The 16941-nt window shown below is 35.6% G+C and overlaps 1 protein-coding gene across 1 annotated transcript; it reads left to right on the top strand.

The window, feature by feature from the left end:
* Nucleotides 1-1609: 1609 nt before the first annotated feature.
* Nucleotides 1610-16663, top strand: wasf3a (WASP family member 3a). Its single transcript, XM_048186602.1, has 9 exons — nucleotides 1610-1674; nucleotides 5203-5377; nucleotides 7372-7506; nucleotides 8331-8484; nucleotides 8801-8918; nucleotides 9174-9358; nucleotides 10895-11182; nucleotides 14448-14755; nucleotides 16017-16663. The coding sequence occupies exons 2-9, from the start codon at nucleotides 5245-5247 to the stop codon at nucleotides 16172-16174; spliced, it is 1479 nt and encodes a 492-aa protein (XP_048042559.1). The 5' UTR covers nucleotides 1610-1674; nucleotides 5203-5244; the 3' UTR covers nucleotides 16175-16663.
* The last annotated feature ends 278 nt before the right edge of the window (nucleotides 16664-16941 follow it).

Raw genomic sequence — 16941 nt, 5'->3', positions numbered from 1 at the left:
CACTTAGAGCACCTTTAAGTATTTATGTAACCAGCTGAAGACACCGTTGTGTTACACCATATTTAAAACAGAAGTGTCCATCTCTTGTGTGAAAAAGTTAGTACGCCCATACATTTTTTTTCTTCACTGTATAAAGTGCCCTAAAAATCAGTTTGTCAATTTATCAACATCAATACACTGGTCTGGTTTCATCATAAATGGTTAGAGAGAAAACTGTTCAATAAAGTCGTTATTTTTGTTTTATTTTTGCGCACAAAAAGTATTTTTGTAGCTCCATAAAACTGAGGTTGAACCACTGTAGCCGCTGACTATTTTAACAACGTCTTTAGTACCTTTCTGGACCTTAAAAAAGTCGTAATTAAATTGCTGTCTATGGAGGAGTGAGAGCTCTCGGATTTCATCAAAAGATCTTCATTTGTGTTCAGAAGATGAACGAAGGTCTTACAGGTTTGGAACGACATGAGGGTGAGTAATTAATGACAGAAATTTCAGTTTTTGGGTGAACTAACCCTTTAGGATTTTTAAAATGTTTTTCACTCTGAAAGGATTAGTTCACTTTCAAATAAAATTTCCTGATAATTTACTCACCCCCATGTTATCCAAGATGTTCATGTCTTTCTTCAGTCGAAAAGAAATTAAGGTTTTTGAGGAAAACATTCCAGGATTTTTCTCCTTATAGTGCACTTCAATGGAGCCCAAACGGTTGAAGGTCAAAATTGCAGTTTCAGTGCAGCTTCAAAGAGCTTTAAACGATACCAGACGAGAAATAGGGGTCTTATCTAGAGAAACGATCGGTCATTTTCTACAAAAATACAAATGTATATGCTTTATTAACACAAAATATCACCTTTCAACTGCTTCCGCCAAAACCTATTCTACTTACGGTATGAACACAGTGCCAGTTCCATTTTTTCCGTAAGTAGAATAGGGAAGGCGTAGGACATACAGCGTAAGCTTTTTGAAGAATACAAAGTGCTGTTTTGGCGGAAGCATGTGCAAGGCGATCATTTGTGTTTATAAAGCATATACATTTAAATTTTTTTAGAAAATCACCCATCGTTTCACTAGATAAGACTCTTATTCCTCATCTGGTATTGTTTAAAGCTCTTTGAAGCTGCACTGAAACTGTAATTTTGACCTTCATCTGTTTGGGCTCCATTGAAGTCCACTATATGGAGAAATATCCTGGAATATTTTCATCAAAAACCTTCATTTCTTTTCGACTGAAGAAAGAAAGACATGAACATCTTGGATGACATGGGGGTGAGTAAATTATCAGGAAAATTTATTTGAAAGTGAACTAATCCTTTAAGAGCTGTTCAGTGAAAGGTTCCTTATGGCATCACTGCAAAATAACCCGTTTGTAACCTTTATTTTTAAGAGTGAGGAGGATATAATTAACAAACGCACAAAAAGAGAATTAGGCCTAACGTTACATGTTTATAGCACACCTTTCCAATCCTGAAACTGTCACATTACAGCCCCGCGCTTCTCCTGCTTTACGCGCCAATTTGATTGGTTCTCACAGTTGTAATCTCCAAAGAAGCTTCCAAATCCTGAAATGCAATTGGTGCTCAGAACTGTCCATCAACATGATAATCCCGCCCTATAAAGCAATGCCCTGACGGCAGCGCATCCAGACGCTCCGTTTCATCTGCATTCAAGCCACTTTTGGTAAGCGAAAATGTTTTGAAATACATACTCAAAACTTTGTGAAGTGCTTCGTTGTTATAATATAACTAATCGTACATGTTTACATAGTTTATTTAGGGCATAGGTGTGTAGATTACCGGTCCCCTATAATAAACTCAGTCATCTAGTATTCAGCGTCATTAATGAAGACGCATTATTAATTAAGCGAGTCCTCAACTTTAGCAGCGTTTCGGAGTCGGGAGCGCTTTGTCAATTCCAATTCTGTGTGCAAAAATGACTGGTGGTGGGATGAGGTGATGTCATGGTACTTTGAACTGAATTATTGTCATGTTTATATTGTTGATTTTTACCCTAGTACTTCAAAAATATCATAATCTTTTTCAAAAAGAAAAGAATATAAGTAATTTCTGATTCTTTTGTGAGTAATTTCTCTGTGGTGATGGCATGCAATAAAACCCCATCAACAGTATTTTGCTGATTTACTTGTTTCTCATATTTCTGCACCATCATCTGCATTTCTAGTAGGTCTTCAATAATTTAAACTAATCAAGTTTTATCTTAACAGAAATGTTTTTCCCTCATGCTCTGTGCTTTTACTAGTGAAATGGAGCACTGTTGACTATAGTGAGCCATTGATTTCCATTTGAGTTAATGGACCTTTCCACAAGCCTGCCTGCCTGATTAGAGAGATGCTGACCAATTACACGTGCGCTTGGCTTCTCCTGAAACCTGAAACCTAATGAGACAGGGAATGTGACTTCAAACCTGTGTTATATATGAAATATCTGTTAATGGAAACATTGAGCCTTGGATTGAAGTAAACCAACATTCATGCCTCTCCTCTGTACTGATATGTTCTACAGGAAGGTGACCCTGGTGTAACACGCTGTGTTGTGGATTGAATGGTTTTAGCTGTTTTATTCTACACACGTTCTTGGCTTCATGCTTTAAAGAGTATACTATGCACAAATGTGTCAAATCTTTTGATGCATCTAGCAGTGTTCTCTCTCAAATGTGTCACTTGGAGTTAATGTGACAGCGGGTGTAATCCAGAGAGCAGTGTGTGTGTGTGTGTGTGTGTGTGTGGGTGTGTGTGTACATGCATCTAATAACTTAATCCTGAAAGGCTGGGAACACCAACCTCCCCCTGTATAATCTTCTGGTGACACACAGTTACCTTACTCGCTTCTAGTAGGCCACAGAATGAAACTAACATTACACGTGGAAGCTTTGAAATTACCTGGTGTTTATATAATATATAGGGGATCCTTTATGAAAAAGAAGTGCACTTAATTGTTTTAAATGCACATTAAATGCAACATGCACATTCCCAAGTTTCTATATATCGTAATTATTGTTAATATATAATTCATTATTTCCAGGAGCTCATTGCTTCTACCTTAAATTAATCTGCTAACACTGATTGTAAATTAAATTGCCTAAATTATTAAATTGTTAGCTTACTGCATGATTATATGTACATTTCTGAAACCGGATACATTGTACAGTCACCTCTGATACCAGATTCTCTAAATTGTAATGTTGACATGCATTCTCTGTAAAGCTGCTTTGAAACAATATGTATTGTGAAAAGCGCTATACAAATAAATGTGAATTGAATTGATGTGCACTCGTAGTGTATTTCAAATCTTAATAGTATTTTTTTCTTCAAAAAAATAATAATGAAATAAAATAAAATTAATGAAATAACTTAACAGTACACGTTCATGACAATGTTTAACACACTTAAGAACACTTAAAAAGTGCACTTTGTAATAATGTCAAATTAAAAGTATTACCATTGTGTTTTAATAATTTTTTTGTCATGCTTATACTGTTATTTTGATGTGTTGACTAACACACTAAAGCACGTATAAAGTACTTGATTATAATTGTAACTGTAGTGTTTTAAATGTCATCATTATAAATGTGTAATTACAAAATTAGATTTTAAATACTTGTCATACAAGTAGAAATTACATTAAAATATATATATTAACATGCAATTAAGTGTACAAACACATTACATTCAGATTTCACTTAAGTGTTTTTTTTAAAGTAGTATTCTTTTTAAAACTAGCAGGAATAATTGTTAAAAAAATCTATACATCTGAATATATTCTGCCATTTAGTCATGACATGTGTCAGATAAATTTATAACTTAAGTTAGATACACAAGCTTCTATGGAAGAGGATTAGGGCCAAGCAATAATAAAAAATAAAACCATCTCGAGATTAAAGTTGTTAAATTTAGAGAAAAAACTTGTTAAATTTAGAGAAAAAAGTCGAGATAAAATGTTGAGAATAAAGTCATTAAATTACGAGAAAAAGTTGTTAAATTACGAGAACAAATTCGTTAAATTATGAGAAAAATGTCGTTAAATTTTGAGAAAAAAGTCGAGATAAAATGTTGAGAATAAAGTCATTAAATTATGAGAAAAATGTCGTTAAATTTCGAGAAAAAAGTCGAGATAAAATGTTGAGAATAAAGTCATTAAATTACGAGAAAAAGTTGTTAAATTACGAGAACAAATTCGTTAAATTATGAGAAAAATGTCGTTAAATTTTGAGAAAAAAGTCGAGATAAAATGTTGAGAATAAAGTCATTAAATTATGAGAAAAATGTCGTTAAATTTCGAGAAAAAATCGAGATAAAATGTTGAGAATAAACTTGTTAAATTACGAGAAAAAAACTTGTTAAATTTCGAGAAAAAAGTCGAGATAAAATGTTGAGAATAAAGCCATTAAATTATGAGAAAAGTCGTTAAATTACGAGAACGAATTCGTTAAATTATGAGAAAAATGTTGTTACATTTTGAGAAAAAAGTCGAGATAAAATGTTGAGAATAAAGTCATTAAATTACGAGAAAAAAGTAGTTAAATTATGAGAACAAATTCGTAATTTAACAAATTTGTTCTCATAATTTAATGACTTTATTCTCAACATTTTATCTCGACTTTTTTCTCAAAATTTAACGAGTTTTTTCTCGAAATTTAACAACTTTAATCTCGAGATGGTTTTATTTTTTTATTATTGCTTGGCCCTAATCCTCTTCCGTAAGCTTCATTCATGACGACTAAAAGAGCATTTTGATAAGGAAAATACATACAATAACCCCTGAAATATTGGACTGTTTAGATGTCAATGAATTAGATAACAAAATATTAAAACAAGTTGTATTTTTAAAGAAAGAGTGCATAAACATAAAAGGTTAAAGGTTTTAAAAAATAATAATAGATAACAGTAAAACAAATAATTTTGAATACTTTTTGCACGTTATGTGTGTGTGTGTGAGTGTGGTTCTGGTAAACCCTAGATAGCATTATCCGAAATCCTTGCCCTTGTAAGGGATATTTTTTGGTCCTCGTGTGGAAAACAGCTTATAAATCATACTAAGTGATGTTTTTTGAAAATGTAAAAATGGAAAGTTGCCATAAAACATGGAAACCCCACTCATATTTTACACTTCATTATGTGATATGGTGAATGATGTGTGATGGAAGGTGTGAGGATATGTGGTCTAACTGACTGTGTTTGTGTACTTACAGGTGCTGAGGTGTGTTGGTGTGTGTGTGTGGTGAGCTGAAGCCATGCCGCTGGTCAAGAGAAACATCGAGCCGAAGCACCTGTGCAGAGGAGCTTTACCTGAGACCATCAGCAATGAGCTGGAGTGCGTGACCAACAACACTCTCTCTGCCATCATACGCCAACTTAGCAGCCTCAGTAAGACCTACTTTATCTTAATAGATTGGCTAAAATAGATTTTTATTTTTAAACCAGAATACTGGAATGGAAATGTTATGATAAAATGTATGAATTTCTTGTCAGACCTCTTCAAACTTGAAAGGTTTATTTTAATACAAAGGGTTATTCTTCTTCTTCTTCTGCCTCGGTTTAAAAAGCTGCTTTTACAATACCACCATGTAATACATGATAATACTGATTTTCGTATGTCAAAATGTTCTCTTTACAATAATCATTGTGAACAAAGCAAAACCAATTGAACATTTCTATCAATATCCCCCACCCCACCCCACCCCCACAAAAAACAATAACAAAAAGTCACAATGGGAATGTTCTGCATTGACACTGATTTGAGAAGAATAGCCTATATATATAAAAACATATGCAACCTGACATTTATGCAAGACAGCTTTGTTCTGAGAACACAGATTAGCATTTTGGTTCAAATCATAATATAGTTGAATCTATATGCAGTAGCTCTGTTTTACACAAACACACTATAAATCACAAGAGGAAATGAAATGGGATAACAATGCTTTTTTGTTCACTGGCATCCAGCAAATGCTCTAAAGCTTAATCCCATGAAGTGCAGAGAGTGATCGACAGATGTGGACGCCGAGTATATGCATGTTCTGTGGGGTCAAAGATCCTGAATTGGTGAATTAATGTTGCCTACTGCTGAGTGTGTGTGCATCATATATGTTTTGGTGTGAATGTATGGAATGAGACACATATCATTTGATTTGTGGTGAATATTTGTGTGTTGCAGTTCTCCAGTATGTTAGAGCATGCATAGGAATTATCTAATAGCAAACATACTGTAATAGTAGAATTTTGTAAATAAGTTGTGCCTTTGAGTTCACCCTGGTATTAAAGGATTAGTTCACTTTCAAATAAAAATGTTCCTGATAATTTACTCACCCCCATGTTATCCAAGATGTTCATGTCTTTCATTCTTCAGTCGAAAAGAAATTAAGGTTTTTGATGAAAACATTCCAGGATTTTTCTCCTTATAGTGGACTTCAATGGACTCTAGACGGTTGAAGGTCAAAATTACAGTTTCAGTGCAGCTTCAAAGGGCTTTAAACAATACCAGACGAGGAATAAGGGTCTTATCTAGCGAAACCATCGCTCATTTTCTAAAAAAATACAAATGTATATGCTTTATAAACACAAATTATCGCCTTGCAAGTGTTTCCGCTTTCCGCATTCTTCAAAACGTGGTGCCAGTTTAGTTTTTTTTTTCGTAAGTTGAATATCATTTGTGATTATAAAGCATATACAGTTTATTTTTTATTTATTATTTATTTTTTATATTTATATTTATATTTATTTTTTTAGAAAATGACCGATGGTTTCTCTAGATAAGACCCCTATTCCTCGTCTGGTATCGTTTAAAGCTCTTTGAGCTGCACTGAAACTGTAATTTTGACCTTCAACCGTTTGGGCTCCATTGAAGTCCACTATAAGCAGAATAATCCTGGAATGTTTTCATCAAAAACCTTCATTTCTTTTCAACTGAAGAAAGAAAGACATGAACATCTTGGATGACATGGGGGTGAGTAAATTATCAGGAACATTTTATTTAAAAGTGAACTAATCCTTTAAGATGCATTTTTGTCGATCGGATCACAAGTGAACGACACTAGGTGTAAACGGGTCTAAAATTTTCAACCACATCCAGAGGTAGTCGAAAACACATTGGACCGGATTGCTTTCGTAGTGTAGATGCTCATGTGGTCGAATGCGTTCAAACAGCCACAAAAGACCACCAGGTGTAAACAGGAATGTGTCTTTCTTGTCTACTTGTGATCCGATCGACCAAAACACATCTTAATGCCAGATGTACATAGGGCCTTAGCCTCAGGTTGCATCAAGAGTATTATTTCTAATAAGTGTGCTGTAAGATGTGTTGAACTAAATGACTATTTCAAAGCTCATCTCTGATCTTCTGTCTGTTTTATCTCCATCAGGTAAACATGCTGAGGACGTGTTTGGTGAGCTCTTTAATGAAGCTAATACATTCTACCTGCGTGCGAATTCTCTACAGGACCGCATAGACCGTCTTGCAGTCAAGGTCACTCATTTGGACTCTAGTGTGGAAGAAGGTCAGTCAAAGATCAAGGATCAAATACACTAGACCAGAGATGGGGCGGGGTGCTCTTTTAACAGGATATGCAGATCTCCTTTCTTGGGTGTGGAAAGTGAAATATTGAATTGAGTTATCTTAATCCTCAGGAGATGGATTGACTTAAAATACTCCATCATTCATGGTCACTCAGATAAGAGGAAGATATTAAGGGATGCAAATTATAAAATGCTAAAGTAATGCTGAACAAAAATCTAAATAAAATTGAAATCACTATATGGCTTAGTGATTATGAAAGTGCTGTGATGTCTATAGTTTTTCTTCAGCTATATGTCACAGTAGAGAAGACTTTAATCACGTCAACTATGTTTCTCATTTAATGAGATGTTTTTTAAATTACAACAAAATTTGTACCATCACCCCTTGGATGCATATGCATATAAATTATTGATAAATAAAATCTGTCTGTGGTAAGCAACGACATGCCACGTTACATTCCTTTAAATGTCAAAGATTAACCAAACGATAATACTAAAATAGTACCAGTGAAATATTAATAGCATCATGAATGATGGGCGGGCCCAGGCGTAATCTGTAATTTTTCTTTTAACCATTTTTTTTTGCTATTATTTTTTATAAACTCTGTGTAATTGACTTAAACATGGTAAATATGTTAAATGGAACTAATATAACATCAAAAAACACAACTCATAGATTATACAGGGCATGTTTAGGACTTTATAAATGGTGGTGTTTCTAATTCTGTGGAAATCTGTGGAGAGCAGATTTTGTGTGCCTAGAGATAATTGATGTGCTTTTCTCTGTTTCCTTTTTTTGCCACAGTATCACTTCAGGACATTAACATGCGTAAAGCCTTTAAGAGTTCTACTGTTCAAGACCAGCAGGTGGTGACAAAGAGCAGCATTCCAAACCCCATCACTGAGATGTACAACACCAGTGACAAACCACCACCTCTGAACAAACTCACTGCCTACAGGTGTGTGTGTGTGTGTGTGTGTGTGTGCCTGTTTACCTGGTATCCTCTACGTTATGGGGACCAAATGTCCCAAATTGTGAACTTATGGGGACATTTGTTTTGGTTCCCATGAGGAAAACAGCTTATAAATCATACTAAATGAAAGGTTTTGAAAATGTAAAATAAGTTTTCTGTGGGTAGGGTTAAAAACATCATTACATCTATGGGAAGTCCCCAATAAAACATGTGTGTGTGTGCGCGCTTTCATCCTCTTCTTTATATTATTAAGATGCTTATTGTGTATAAATGAGTTTTGCTGTTTGTTTGTTTGATCTAGGGATGACCATATTGATGGAATTAAATTCTACACAGACCCCTCATATTTCTTCGACTTGTGGAAGGAGAAAATGCTTCAAGACACGGAAGACAAGAGAAAAGAGAAGAGGAAACATAGGGTAAAATAATCACTCCTTTGAATGTTTCGAATGTCTATAAATCTGGTAACGACGTTTTTGCAAACATAGTTGGGTTCGCAGCAGTGTATGACTTTATGAATTTTGCATATTTGACCTATTCACACACAGTTCATTTTCAAAGTGAAAACTCACTCAAATCAAACCTCTACCAGAGGAAAATGGTATTGCTCAGAATTAACTTTAGTTTTTCAAGCTAAAAGTCTTCCTCTCTCCTTCATAAACACTATGGCACAGGAGCAGAAGCGGTGTGTTGATGGCACGTTGCCTCGTGAGGTGAAGAAGGTTCGTAAGGCTCATAACCGCAGACAGGAATGGAACATGATGGCTTTTGATAAGGAGCTACGGCCGGACCATCGTCATCATCATCATCCACTTCACAGGGGTGTATCATCTGAAGGCTCGCTGTCTCCAGAGGGCAGGTTTGTCAGCTCTCCATCTGCAGATGTATCCCTCATGCTGTATAGATATTGTCTGCTATTTTAAACAGCATTTATGCCATAATCATATTGCCACAAAAATAATTTCAACTCATTATTCAGGTTTTTTTTTTAATAATAATAATATTAATGGCTACATTAAGGCACTTAATAATATAATAAGTGAATGGGAGAATGCAATGCAAACATTAACATTAAAAGACACACTGACATGATATGCACAAAGGCACAATTAAATCAAATGGAATATTGCAGTTTATTATTAATTATTTGTCCTTGCAAATAATATATATGTCACGCCAGGTTGCAAAATAAAGATGAAATAAACAGATCTGTTTGCAGCAGCAATGAAAAGAACAACCAGGTAAAACTCGACGAGAACTGGCAATAAATTGAAAGAAACACAGGGCTTAAATACATATGTATATACAGTGCTCAGCGTAAATGAGTACACCCCCTTTGAAAAGTAACATTTTAAACAATATCTCAATGAACACAAAAACAATTCCCAAAATGTTGACAAGACTAAGCTTAATATAGCATCTGTTTAACTTATAACATGAAAGTAAGGTTAATAATATAACTTGGAGAACAAAATTTTCAGTTTTACTCAAATTAAGGTGATGCAAAAATGAGCACACCCCACTGAAAGTCTCTGGAGCAAAGCTAAATTTTAGACTACAAATGTCTAGTAAGTATAGTAAAATGTAATTTATTCCTGTGATCAAAGTTGAATTTTCAGCATCATTACTCCAGTCTTCAGTGTCACATGATCCTTCAGAAATCATTCTAATATGATGATTTGTGCTCAAGAAAACATTTCTTAGTTTTATGAATACTGAAAACAGTTTTCACTGCTTATTTACTGCTTTATTTTTTTGTGGAAACCATGATATACTACCATTCAGAAGTATGGAGTAAGTAAGATTTAAAAATTATTTTAATAATAATAATAAATGAATACATTTATTCAGCAAGGACACATTAAATTGATCAAAAGTGACAGTAAAGACATTTATTTTAAGATTTCTATTTCAAATAAATGCTGTTCTTTTGAAATGTATCAGAGTTTCCACAAAAATTTTAAGCAGCCAAAACAACATCAAATAAGTATATTAGAATGATTTCTGAAGGATCATGTGACACATTTTAAATTTTAATTATTCCAGACCTTTGTATAAAGTACTGGTAACACTTTATTTGAAGGTGATGTAGTTACACGTTACTTCATGTACTTACTATAGTAATAACAGTAAATTATGCATAATTAAAAGTAACTAACCCTAAACCAAACCCTAACCATAAACGTAACTATAGGCTATAGTAAGTTCATGTAGTTCATTAATATCGCTCAGTACTTATTTGAGTAAGTACAATGTAACTGCGTCAAAGTAAAGTGTAACCAAAGTACTTCGTATGTCTTTGAAAGAAGATATTTCTTTGAATATCTGTTTCTCATGATTCAGTTCCTCAGAAATCATTATTGCAATGTTTTGCATTCATCTTCTTTTTTAACAGACCACATCCAAACAACTCTGACTTCCCAGCATGCCATGCTCAAGCACGAGCCAGTCATGCACATTCACAGCCGCACCCGTTCCTGCCTGTGGAGACAGCATCATCTAGTGCCAATGGAGGGGTAGAGCACGAGTACCACAGCATTGGAGGGCCTGTAGGGGCGGCTGTGGGTGCTGATGTAGGTTACAGAGTGGGCTTACTCGCTCGAACACATCCAACTCCTCCACAGTACCTGCCCCGGGAAAATGGAGTCAATGGAACCATCACGCTTCCACCAACAGACTATGGGTAATAGCAACAATTATAGCTATTTTAAATAAACAAGATATTGTAGTTTTGTGTTGCTGAATTGGTCAGAATGCTGATTGTCCCTGCTGAGTTTCCTCAGTGTTTCCATTCTAATTAATGCTGGTCTATTCTCACAATGGATGCGTAAGCAGAGGGGAAGCATCGTCACGTGACTGAACCACTGCTGATTGTGTGGTGCTCTGACCACCATCACGTGCTTTCGTTTACGATCGCCAGCATAGTCTGCTGTGATGCGATAGTGTCCTACCTCTCACACACACCATATAACCATAACATGTTAAGCCATATAACACGCTGTGTAGTATAGCTTACATGATAAAATTAGTCTACAACTTAAAGGGTTAGTTCACCCAAAAATGAAAATTCTATCATTAATTATTCATCTTCATGATGTTCCAAATCTGTAAGACATTTGTTCATCTTTGGAACACAAATGAAGATCTTTTTGATGAAATCTGAGAGTTTTCTGTCCCTCCATTGACAGCTTTACTACCTTTCAAGCCCCAGAAAGGTAGTAAAGACATCATTAAAGTAATCCATGTGACTCTCAATTTTATGAAGTGACGCGAGTGCTTTGTTTGTGCAAAAAACATAATTTACCACTCTATTTACAAACTATTAATCTTCATTAATTGAGATTAACCACTGAGTTTAAACCACTTGAGTCACATGTAGTAGGCTACTTTAATGATGTCTTTACTACCTTTTTGAGGCTTCAAAATGTCAGTTGCGTCAGCTATCTATGGAGGGACAGAAAGATCTTCATTTGTGTTCCGAAGATGAACGAAGGTTTCATGGGATTGGAACGACAGAATGACAGAATTTTTATTTTTGGGTGAACTAACCCTTTGAGTTGTATTTCTAGTGTAAATCTTTTAAACTTTCTGTTGCATTCTTTTTTCGGAAAAAAATCATTATATGCTTTTATGGTGAATTTTGGTTTTGTTCTGCTACTTGTGAAAAAGAAGTACACTTAAAGTGTTAGTTCACCCAAAAAATTAAAATTCTGTCGTTAATTATTCATCTTCATGTCAATCCAAACCCTCATGCCGTTCCACATCCGTAAGACCTTTGTTAATTTTCAGAACACAAATTAAGATATTTTAGTTGAAATCCGATGGCTCTGTGAGGCCTTCATAGGGAGCAATGACATTTCCTCTCTCAAGATCCATTAATGTACTAAAAACATATTTAAATCAGTTCATGTGAGTACAGTGGTTCAATATTAACATTATAAAGCGATGAGATTATATTTGGTGCGCCAAAAAAAACAAAATAACGACTTATTTAGTGATGGCCGATTTCAAAACACTGCTTCATGAAGCATCGGAGCGTTATGAATCAGTGTATCGAATGAATCAGTGTACACTGATTCATTTGTGCTCCGATGCTTCATGAAGCAGTGTTTTGAAATCGGCCATCACTAAATAAGTCGTTATTTTGTTTTTTTTGGCGCACCAAAAATAATCTCATCGCTTTATATTATTAATATTGAACCACTGTACTCACATGAACTGATTTAAATATGTTTTTAGTACATTAATGGATCTTGAGAGAGGAAGTGTCATTGCTCCCTATGAAGGCCTCACAGAGCCATCGGATTTCAACTAAAATATCTTAATTTGTGTTCCAAAGATGAATGAAGGTCTTACGGGTGTGGAACAGCATGAGGGTGAGTAATAAATGACAGAATTTTCATTTTTGGGTGAACTAACCCTTTAATTGTATTGAATGTGCACTTGTAATGTACTGTACTTTTTGATGAAATAAAAGGCCACTTAAGTGTACTTAACGAGAGAACAAATTTATGACTGTTTCTTAACACTCTTAAGTACATTTTTAAAAGACTTACTTTGTAATAATGTCAAGTTAAAAGTTTAATTTCAAGTTAAACATTTTAATTCAAAAAATGTAATTCAGTTACGAAATTACATACTGTATGTACTTAAGTCCTGATTAAATGAGTCAAAAGAGCACTTTAAAGTTCAGCTAATTGCATTTAAACTATAACACATTTTCATTAAACTGCAGTTGACATCTGGTTTTATTTGTCCGAAAACATTACATTTAGTTAGCACTGAAGTACTGTATATTATTTACGTAATAAGCAGTGTTGGGGGTAACTCATTACAAGTAACTTGAGTTACATAATCAGATTACTTTTTTCAAGTAACTAGTAAAAGTATTACATTACTAGTTACTTTTTCACATTTATTGACTAACAGCTCTCCTGTCCCCATTTTGAGAGAAATGGGGTAAGTGCAGAGGTGTTGTGTGCGCTGTGTAAACATAATGGGTATTGTAATTCTAGACTAAATGTGAACATGCATTTACTCATCTCACTTGCATGAAAATATTCAGTATTCTTCAAAATTAATAAAAACAGTGAAATGCAATCTCAGAATTTTATGCCAACAAACGCTGATTGAACAAGTAAGGCACAAATTTTACGCCATATTATATTATATTAAACTATTAAACAACTATATTAAATTGCACAAATATACTTTATGTATTTAATATCTTTGCAGCTGACCTTCAATGATCTAATTCAACCATATTATTAAGCAAAAATGACAGAAATAAGAGTGTTGAAGTTCCTCCTCCTGTAACATATTCTTCTTTAATCCAAAATGGCAGCACAGCTGAAAGGTTTGTTTGAGCTGCGCCTTCTACTGTACTGTACTTTTCTCAGCCCATGTGAGAAAAGTAATGCAGTGCATTACTTTTCATAGAAAGTAACTAAGTAATGCAATAAGTTACTTTTTTGGGGAGTAACACAATATTGTAATGCATTACTTTTAAAAGTAACTTTCCCTGACACTGCTAATAAGTACCCTTTTTAAAAGTACAAGGGGTGTGAAAGCTCTAACCTGTTAACACTGACGTCGAAAAAAAATATGCACTAGTCGCGTGTCCAGTGTGAAATGGGCTTTTTACAGCATACCCAAGAACTGGCCATAACTCATTCACTAACCGCCTGATGAATATTGCATACTGTTCATGAGATGTTAGAGAGCAGGCTCAAATTGCAAGTTCCAGATCTCAAATTGGTCTGGAAACTAAGTTGCATTTACAAGGTATATTGGAATGATACAGTTAGCACTGGAAAAAGCGGACAAAGTGGACCAGGCTTGATGCTAATAGTCAAAAGCCTCTATCGAATGATGCTGGTCCATGTAGAGGATACATGGTGAGGTTTCCTAATACTGGGTTTTTCACATTCTCTCTTTCTCTCTTTTAGTATGATGGAGTACTATGCCAGTTCAGGTCCGCCCCCTCCTCCATTGGCTCCCCTCATTCCATCTGCACAGACGGCTTTTGCCTCACCTCCAGCTACTCCTCATCCTGGACCAATCACATCAGCCTTACGGTATCCTCTTCCACCTGTCCCACCTCCTGGACCGGTTTTATCTTCACCCCCCGAAGGTCCACCTCCTCCTCCAGCCCCTCCCATACCACCTCATCCAGCAGCATTTGGAGAGGGACGGAGACACAATCTGCAGCCTGTCACAGACGCTCGCAGTGACCTACTCTCAGCAATACGCATGGGTAAGTGAAGTGTTTTTGTGCATGTTTTGTAAACATCAACAGGATAGTGCTGTCCATAGTGGCATACATTAACATGACTACAGTACTGTATACACAAGTACACTTTGGCATACTTATTAAGGAAATAATATACTTTAAAAGAATATACTTAAGTTTGAACTAAATGTAATGTTTTTGTAAACTTATTTGCAATTAAATGAAAATGTATTGTAAATTTACATTATTATGCAATTAGCTGAACTTTAGAGTGTTTTTTTTACTAACTTACGTACATCTTTATTTGTCAATTTACAATAACTACGATTCTCTTTGAAATATGATTAAAGGGGACCTATAAATCCTCATTTAGAAGATGTAATATAAGTCTCTGGTGTCCCCAGAATGTGTCTGTGAAGTTTCACCTCAAAATACCCCACAGATCATTTATTATAGCTTGTCAAATTTGCCCCTATTTGGGTGTGAGCAAAAACACGCCGTTTTTGTGTGTGTCCCTTTAAATGCAAATTAACTTCTGCTCCCGGCCCAAATTTCAAAAGAGGGCAGAGCTTTAACAGCTCAACAACAACAAAGCTGGAGAATCTCACGCAGCCAAAATGAGGATTGTCAGTAACGGTGTTCAGCCTTACATTGTTCAAACCGGAGTCGACACTGATGGAGAGACTCAGGAAGAAGTTACAACTTTTAGAATGAAACTGGACGTTTCTGAATGGTTAGTGGATAAATTGATGTAGTTGCTGTGGAGTTGATTCAACTCATCCACTAGCATGTGCCGTCATGTTAATCTTTTGTGTTGAATTGATCCTCGTTTGTGAAGCAGTCCGGAGTAAAATAACGGCATGACAACAACACTCTACTACAACAACTCTTCTTCTTCTCTAAAGCAGCCCAACATGGCCCCGCCCCCTTTGTTGTGTGCTCTCGGGGGCGGGTTTATGTAAATTTTAGGGTTATTGATGTCACTAACCCAGGAAGAATCTTGTTGTAGTCCCTACCAGCCATTTGTTTGTTGTAGTCCTTAAACAGCAAATTCTTTATAAGAAATATCTCCCTTAGCATTAAACTTTGAGCATCATAACTTTGCAGATGTTGTTTATGCTCAAACAGCAACTAAAGTTAAAAAAGTGAATTCATAATCAACCACCCCTTTAATGCTTTTGCTATTTAGTCCAAACTCAGCAGCTACTATATACGTTAAGATTTTAAGAGTGTGTCCCTGTGTACTGTATAGGCTACTATACATGTGTTTTGTGTGTGTGTTCAGGTATCCAACTAAAGAAAGTACAGGAGCAACAGGAACAGCAGGCTAAAAGAGAGCCGGTGGGGAATGACGTGGCCACTATACTCTCTCGCCGCATTGCTGTGGAGTACAGCGACTCAGAAGACGACTCAGAACTTGATGAGAATGAATGGTCTGACTGATCATAGTCAGCCACACACACAATGGTAGAATAGAGACCGTCCATGTAAATATGAAAGTACGTTCACCTTCAGACACCCACATATAGTTGATTATTAACTCTTTCCCCGCCAATGACTGAATTTTCTGGGCCCTATCACATACCCGGCGCATTGCGACGCCAGGCACAACGCAAGTGTGATTTGCTAGTTTCAGTCCGACACAGTTATCATTTTCACATCCAGCGCCCACGTTGTTTAAATAGCAAATGCACCCGTGCCCGTCTGTTCGCCCATGGGCCTGCTGGTCTGAAAACAAGGTGTGTTCAGGCGCATTGTTGGCGTGTTGCTATTTTGATGCAACTGAAATAGACTGCACCATTGACCAACAAAAACCAGGTCTAAAGTCAATGTGAGTGTCTATATTCGGCCATGGTGTGAGCGCATCTGGGTTTTAAAGGGAATGGGAGATGACACTCTGATTGGTTTATTGCACATTACACCCAAAACACACCCATGACTCATTAAAGCAGAACTAAGTAACTTTTTTTACCTTCATAAATAGTTTTCTAAGTCCTTATGATGTTTAATTGACTTGTAGTGGTGTGTTTGAGGCGTGCACTAACCCCCTCTGGCACGTCTTCGCCAGAAAACAGCACTTGCAAGTTGAGCTGCACCGACCCGACACAATCTCGCCTCATGTTCACTTTCACGCGAGAGTGACAAAATGCTTTACGGTAATTCAAAAACAATGTATATATTATGACTTTATAAGACAATTTCTAAAATTA

The sequence above is a fragment of the Megalobrama amblycephala genome, linkage group LG4 (assembly GCF_018812025.1).
Source record: "Megalobrama amblycephala isolate DHTTF-2021 linkage group LG4, ASM1881202v1, whole genome shotgun sequence".
NCBI classification, from domain to species: domain Eukaryota; kingdom Metazoa; phylum Chordata; class Actinopteri; order Cypriniformes; family Xenocyprididae; genus Megalobrama; species Megalobrama amblycephala.
The sequence above is the reverse complement of the archived record's forward strand: the minus strand, read 5'-3'. Positions and strand labels throughout refer to the sequence as shown.

Coding starts and splice junctions, on each gene's coding strand:
- wasf3a (XM_048186602.1), top strand. CDS start 5,245: ATGCCGCTGGTCAAGAGAAACATCGAGCCGAAGCACCTGTGCAGAGGA. Junction 8,485..8,800: donor AACAAACTCACTGCCTACAG/GTGTGTGTGTGT, acceptor TGTTTGATCTAG/GGATGACCATATTGATGGAA. Junction 8,919..9,173: donor AAGAGAAGAGGAAACATAGG/GTAAAATAATCA, acceptor ACTATGGCACAG/GAGCAGAAGCGGTGTGTTGA.